Genomic DNA, 7,577 nt, shown 5'->3' with positions numbered 1-7,577 from the left:
GTTCAGTTCTAGTTCAGTTCTAGTTCAGTTCTAGTTCAGTTCTAGTTCAGTTCTAGTTCAGTTCTAGTTCAGTTTTAGTTCAGTTTTAGTTCAGTTCTAGTTCAGTTCAGTTCAGTTCTAGTTCAGTTCTAGTTCAGTTCTAGTTCAGTTCTAGTTCAGTTCTAGTTCCGTTCCAGTTCTATGAAACTTTTGCAAACAATTCTACATACATATATTTATATACAAAATTGTTTGCAAGAGTTTGTTCCAATTTGTTTAAACTTTTTGTTCAATTTTAATATAATACTGAAATACACTATTATTAATATCTAATCATTCTAGTTAGTAGCATTAAATAATATTAAATTTTTAATTTGGTTTTTTTAAATAGAAAAATTTACTAAATAGACCATAATTTGGCGCCATTTTATACAATATTAATGGCAAATAAATTTCATATACGCCATGGCAAAATACATAAATTTTCATGAATAAATCTTTTCTTTTTTTTTGTGTAAACACAAATTTATAACTTTAAATGATACATAGTATAAGCTGCTGCAAGCAAATGTAAATAATTTATATTTTTCTATATGATCACTTAAACAACATTCTAATACAATTTTTCTCCATTCTAAAATCCAAATGCAAAACAATTCTTTTCTACATCTCTCATGTATACAATCGCACTCGTCAAATATCTGGTTGCAAACGGAAATAGTGCAATTAAAGCAGAAATTTTAGTAGATACGAGTTTTTTTTCTGTGTTTTTTTTTTTTTTTTTTTTTTTTTAATTTTGCATGTAAGAGTATCTATGTATTTCAATATTTTTTTCAGAGGATTTTAATATTTATTTGAAAAGTTTGTTTAGAATAAATTTTGTTGCCAACGTGTATTAAGTATAAAAGAAACAATTAGTTTGTGCCGATTTTAAATAATGCATAATTTTTTTTAATCTCATATTTTAATACTTCACACTACTGCATATAAAGTTGTGTTTCATAAACCATAATCACAAATACATAAGTTATTTATAATGAAAATTTATATTTAAATACGAGGTATATACTCTGAACATAAGTATTGCGTTGAAATTCGAAGATACAAGATTAAATTATTTTGGGCGCATGTTTTATATACTTTTGCAAATATAAAATTTGCATTTTTATTTGATATTTTTTTTTTTTGCTCAAACCTTAGAATTTTTAAAAGTTAAAGTTTTGAAAATAAAGGGAATTATTTTTAAGACAATGTCTTTTATAAAAAAATCACCGATTACAATATATAAAACTGAACTATAACAAGAACTGATACATAACTAAACTAGAACTCAACTAGATCTTAACTGGTACTAAATTATAAAAGTTCTAGTTCAGTTTTAATTCAGTTCCAGTTCATTTCTAGTTCAGTTCTAATTCAGTTCTAGTTCAGTTCTAGTTCAGTTCTAGTTCAGTTCTAGTTCAGTTCTAGTTCAGTTCTAGTTCAGTTCTAGTTCAGTTCTAGTTCAGTTCTAGTTCAGTTCTAGTTCAGTTCTAGTTCAGTTCTAGTTCAGTTCTAGTTCAGTTCTAGTTCAGTTCTAGTTCAGTTCTAGTTCAGTTCTAGTTCAGTTCTAGTTCAGTACTAGTTCAGTTTTAGTTTAGTTCTAGTTCAGTTTTAGTTTAGTTCTAATTTAGTCCGATTTCGGTTCTTGTTCAGTCCGTCTTTAGTTCAAGTTTAGTTTTTATATAGCTCTAGACCGTTTTGGAAAGTGATTTTGGCATCCATGGCTACTTTTGACGGTTTTTATAGAACTAGAGGCATTCAAGCAGTAAAACTTTGTTTCGAGGATTTTCTAAGTCATCTTGGTCTTGTTCGTTTTAAAGGCATTCGCGGTAATAAGGAATACCGTACATAAGAAATACATATGTATATTCCTAGATAGTGTACAAATAATCAGAAATCCATTTTTTTTAAATAGAACACATATCCATACTTTGCGATTCAAAAGCTACAGAAAATCCGATGTTTCTAGTCATAGTAACAATATTGAATAAAATTAACATGACGTCATCAATTATAATTTTGTCATATGGAATTACATGTAATTAAATATAAACAGACATGCATATATAAATGCATTCATATATATATATATATATTTCTTAGTATCTTTTTCATCGACATTTATCTGATGTCTTTTGTATATCTCACCAAAAAAAAAGATGCAAATAAATAAATAATTATTTATTTGTATACAAACATTCCTATCAAGAGGAATGTACTTACATATACATATACATATAAGTAAGTAGAGATCTTTTTAAGAATCAATACATAAACTTCTCAATTGTGTTTGCTTCACGGGGAAGGCAGATGGACAAACGGCATAGGGACATTACGTACATATGTTTTTATTTTTCTTATTTTTATTGATTTTAATTGAAATGCTAGTCAACAATTTATACATAGATCTTAATACGATGAACAGCGTTTAGTTTGAAAGTTTTTGAAATTATGCATATGAAATTTAATTTTTGTTTTTTTTCTTTTTATTTTAGCAACCCGATCAAAAGTGTAATGGTGTTGTGTGCGACTGTAAAGGTTTGAAGGGCCGACCAGGTGATATTGGTGTGCCCGGTTTTCAAGGTTATGAAGGTCCCGCTGGTGAATTTGGTCCAATGGGTCCACCCGGTCGTCCTGGCGAATGGGGTGATCCTGGTGAGTACGGTGGTCCAGGTGAAAAAGGTCATCGTGTAAGTTAATATTAGAATTTTAAAAATTCATAACAAATATTTAATGCATTTTTCTTATTTAGGGCGATCCCGGTTTAGCTGGATTACCTGGAGCTCCTGGTCCTCGTGTAAGTATTTATGGCGTTTAGTATTTACCTCAGTTAGTTTTTATATTCTAGTTTTTTCGTTTGTTTTATAGGGTCGTCAAGGTGAAGACGGTCCACAAGGTCCTCGTGGTATTGATGGTTGTGATGGTAAGACTGGTCAGCAAGGTGCTCCCGGTGTTCCCGGTAGACATGGTGGTCGCGGTGAAGTTGGTAAACCTGGTCCTCCAGGTCCCACTGGTGACGCCGGTGAAGGTGGTATTAACTCCAAGGGAACCAAGGGTAGTCGTGGTGATCGTGGTACTGACGGTTACGATGGTCAACAAGGTTATCAAGGCATGAAGGGTTATAAGGGTGATACCGGTTTCCCTGGTTTAGAAGGCGCAAAGGGTGAATCTGGTCCCAAAGGTTACAAGGGTGAAATGGCTGAACCAGCCGATTTACAATTGCAAGAACAAGGTCAACAAGGTGATAAGGGTGAACCAGCTGATGCCGAAGAGGGTGAATGGAATCCAACACCTGTTATCAAGGGTGAAAAAGGTGAAAAAGGTATACGTGGAGATTCCGGTATTCGCGGTCCTCAGGGTGAAATTGGTGAACTTGGTCGTCAAGGTCTGCCCGGTATTCGAGGTGATACTGGTGAAGCTGGTGAACGTGGTAAACCCGGTAAACCTGGTGATCCCGGCTTTCCTGGTGCTAAAGGTGTTAAAGGTGCTCCTGGCTACAACGGTAGAGATGGTGAAGATGGACTTCCTGGTCAAATTGGTGATGATGGCTACAACGGTATCCCCGGTGTACAAGGTCCTCCTGGTCCACCCGGTATCTACGATCCCAATTTAGATATTTCATTGCCCGGTCCTATTGGTCCCCAAGGTGATATTGGTGAACCTGGTTTGCCCGGTTTGTCAGGTATACCCGGTCGTCCTGGTCGTCAAGGTCCACGTGGTCCAACTGGACCTCCTGGTGATGCTGGTTTGGATGGTCTACCTGGTCGTCGTGGTGCCAGCATAAAGGGTGACGATGGTGATTTTGGTTTAATGGGCCCCCCTGGTCCTATGGGACCTCCTGGAAAACCCGGTCCAATTGGCCGTGCTGGTGAACCTGGTAATCCCGGTAAAAATGTACTTGGTCCCAAAGGTTTTGCTGGCCAACCTGGCATTCCCGGTCTCGATGGCTATCGCGGTGACCGTGGTGAAATGGGTCTGCCTGGTGAGAAAGGTTTACCAGGTTTAGGTGTTGACAAAGTTGGTCCTGCCGGTCCAGATGGTATGCCCGGTCCTCGCGGTCAACCTGGCGTTGACGGTATTCCTGGTTATCGTGGTATGCCCGGTGACAAAGGTATGCGTGGTGATGACTGTGGAATTTGCCCTGCTGGTCCAAAAGGTATTCCTGGTATTCGTGGTGATGCTGGTTATCCTGGTGCTCATGGAGCTAGAGGTCTTTCGGGTATTACGGGAGAACGTGGTTTCAAGGGTTTGCCTGGTCGTCCTGGTCTAGTTGGTTTCAAAGGTATTCGTGGTACCGATGGTATTCCCGGTGAATCTGGTCAGGCTGGTCTGCCCGGTAGACCTGGTCAAATTTTAAAAACTGGTAGCAGACGTGCACCGGAAACTGGCGATATTGGTGATAACGGCGAACGTGGTATGCAAGGAGAAACAGGTGACCGTGGTGCTAGAGGTATTGATGGACTTCGTGGCTTTAAGGGTGAAACTGGTTTGCGTGGTGAATATGGTGACGCTGGTTATGCTGGTAGAGATGGTGCTCCTGGTAGACACGGTAAAGATGGAAGACCTGGTCGTGATTTTACTACACCTAAAATTTATCTTATTGGTGATCCCGGTTACGATGGACGCAAGTAAGTGTTTATACCTATTAAAAAACCTACGAAATATTTATACTACTAATCTTTAAAATTTTCAGAGGTGAAATGGGTGAGCCTGGTGATGTTGGTCCTAAAGGTGAAAAGGGTGAACCTAAGCCTGGAGAAATTTATGAGAATAAAGGTCAACATGGTGATAAAGGTTATCCAGGTGAACCTGGTCCACCCGGTCCAAAGGGAGAAGCTGGTACTAAGGGTGCTGAAGGCCCTCGCGGTGATATTGGTTTTCCTGGAGAATCAATTCCTGGTCCTCCTGGTTTCAAGGGTTGGCCTGGTATTATTGGTGATATCGGTTTACATGGCTCTCCTGGTTTACCAGGTCGCAATGGTGCTCCTGGTATTGATGGACTCAGCGGTAGTAAAGGTGTTCGTGGTGATCCCGGTCCGAACGTTTTGGCCGGTGAAATCGGTCCTGACGGTCTTCCTGGTCCAGCTGGTATCACCGGTGATATTGGTTTTAATGGATTCCCCGGTCCATCTGGCAAACCTGGTGTTAAAGGCGTTAAAGGTGCTAAGGGTGACAATGGTCCATTCGGTCTACAAGGTCTGCCCGGTACCAAGGGTATGCGTGGTGATACTTTAATGGGCAGACCTGGCATGGCTGGTGCACCCGGTCGCGACGGTCGTGTTGCTCCTCATGGCCGCAAGGGTCAAAAGGGTGAAACTGGCTACCCCGGTCCTGATGGTGTCCAAGGTGCCAAAGGTAATATTGGTTATACTGGTCGTCGTGGTCCTGTTGGTGACAAAGGTTTCGCTGGTGTTCCTGGTCTTTTGGGTATGCAAGGTATTGTTGGCATTCCTGGCGTACAAGGTGATCGTGGTGATCTTGGTGAAGATGGTCGTCATGGCGATATGGGTCCAAGAGGTGCTATCGGTAACATGGGTCCTAAAGGTAAATAATTCGTTTGCACTTCTGTCCCCACTTAATATAAATATATTTTTATATGTATTTTCTGTAGGTCAAAGTGGTGATATTGGTGGTTTCGGTCGTCCTGGCTTTGACGGTGTGCCTGGCCGTAAAGGTCAACTTGGTGATAAAGGTTTCATGGGTCCCGTTGGTCCCAAAGGTTTTGCATCCCGCAGCGGTATTAAGGGTGAGGCTGGAGATATGGGATATACAGGTCCTCGTGGTTATGATGGTTTACCTGGTGAAAAGGGTATTCAAGGTCTTCCTGGAGATGAAGCTTACGGAAACGACGGTTTACCAGGAAGAAAAGGTGAAACTGGCGCACCTGGTATTCCCGGCCTTGATGGTCTCCCTGGTCTTAAAGGTGAGCGTGGTGACCTTGGTGTAATGGGTTTCACTGGTGAAGTAGGTGATCGTGGTGATGATGGCGTCCCTGGATATCCAGGCAGACATGGTGCTCCAGGTCCTAAAGGTGCTGTTGGTGTAATCGGTCCAATGGGTGCGAAGGGAGAAGTAGGTGAAAGAGGCGAGATTGGTTTTGCTGGTTATGATGGACCTCGTGGTGATCGTGGTGAGACTGGTATGCCTGGTCCATTTGGACCCCAAGGAGAACAGGGTGATGAAGGTATGCCTGGTCGTCCCGGTGTGTTGTTGGTTGCTTATGCCGAAGTAGGCCAAAAGGGTGAACCTGGCTTTAGAGGCGAAATGGGTCCAATGGGTGAACCAGGTATTGACGGAGCCCCAGGTTACCCTGGTCGCAAGGGTGAATATGGTGATATCGGCTTAGCTGGTGTCCCTGGCGTTGATGGTTACGCCGGAGCTAAGGGTGAACGTGGTGATAAGGGTTATCCCGGTGCCCCAGGTATAACACCTGACTTTGCTGAACCTGGTGATGAAGGTGATACTGGTTACGATGGTCTTTCTGGACGTCCTGGTCGCGTAGGACCCAAAGGTGCTCCTGGTGATATGGGCGAATATGGTATGGACGGAGAAATGGGTGAAATGGGCATTAGCATTATGGGTATTAAGGGTGTCACTGGTGATATTGGTTATCCTGGCCCAATGGGACGTAACGGTTTACACGGTATGGCTGGTTTGAAGGGTATGATGGGTGAGACAGGTCCCAGAGGTATGCGTGGTGATGCTGGTATGGTTATACACGGTTTGCGTGGTGACAAAGGTGATACTGGACCCCAAGGTGCACCAGGTTTTGATGGTCGCAAAGGTGAACGCGGTATGCCCGGTACCCCAGGCCGCACTGGACCCGTCGGTCCTCGTGGTCCTCGCGGCCCTGTCGGTGATCCTGGTTGGAACGGAGGAGATGGTTTAGATGGTCTCAGAGGTGTTAAGGGTGAACCAGGCGTAACATTCCCCTTCAATATGGCTCGTAAAGGCGATCGTGGTGAGCATGGTTTGGATGGTTTCAAGGGTGCAATGGGTGATATGGGCGTTGAAGGTGAAATGGGTTTCCAAGGTGCTCGCGGCTTAAAGGGCTACCAAGGTGATCAAGGTCTGATGGGTTTGGCCGGCGCAGATGGTCCAAAGGGTGAACGCGGTATGATCGGTGCCCCTGGTTTGACTGGTTTACAAGGTATTCGTGGTCCTAAGGGTTACACTGGTGAACCAGCTCCACCACCACCACGCGCCAAGAGTCGTGGCTTCATCTTTACCCGTCATTCACAATCCGTCTATGTGCCAAAATGTCCAGCCAACACCCAGAAACTCTGGGAAGGTTATTCGCTCGCCGGTAATATCGGTAACAGTAGAACTGTTGGCCAAGATTTAGGAAGAGCTGGTTCCTGTTTGATGCGTTTCAGCATGATGCCCTACATGATTTGTGACATTAACAACGTCTGCAATTACGGACAAACCAACGATGACAGCTTATGGCTCGGTACAGCCGAACCTATGAATGTCGCTATGACACCCCTACAGCCCAGTGAAATTCAAAAATACATCTCACGGTAAGTTGATTTTATTCAATATATTTCGAAAAT

General features: G+C 42.3%; 1 protein-coding gene across 2 annotated transcripts in view; it reads left to right on the top strand.

Annotated features, from left to right (window-relative positions):
• Window positions 1–7,577, top strand: part of LOC111678713 (collagen alpha-1(IV) chain) — a 29,747-nt gene that overhangs the window by 20,943 nt on the left and 1,227 nt on the right. For both annotated transcript variants that reach the window (XM_046946881.1, XM_046946888.1), the window contains exons 3-7: window positions 2,517–2,711; window positions 2,774–2,818; window positions 2,890–4,649; window positions 4,715–5,565; window positions 5,633–7,544. In XM_046946881.1, coding sequence (XP_046802837.1) covers window positions 2,517–2,711; window positions 2,774–2,818; window positions 2,890–4,649; window positions 4,715–5,565; window positions 5,633–7,544 — 4,763 coding nt within the window. The remainder of the gene's footprint in view (window positions 1–2,516; window positions 2,712–2,773; window positions 2,819–2,889; window positions 4,650–4,714; window positions 5,566–5,632; window positions 7,545–7,577) is intronic.

This window comes from Lucilia cuprina, chromosome 2 (assembly GCF_022045245.1).
Source record: "Lucilia cuprina isolate Lc7/37 chromosome 2, ASM2204524v1, whole genome shotgun sequence".
In the NCBI taxonomy this organism is placed as follows: Eukaryota; Metazoa; Arthropoda; class Insecta; order Diptera; family Calliphoridae; genus Lucilia; species Lucilia cuprina.
This window is presented reverse-complemented; position numbering and strand designations above follow the sequence as displayed.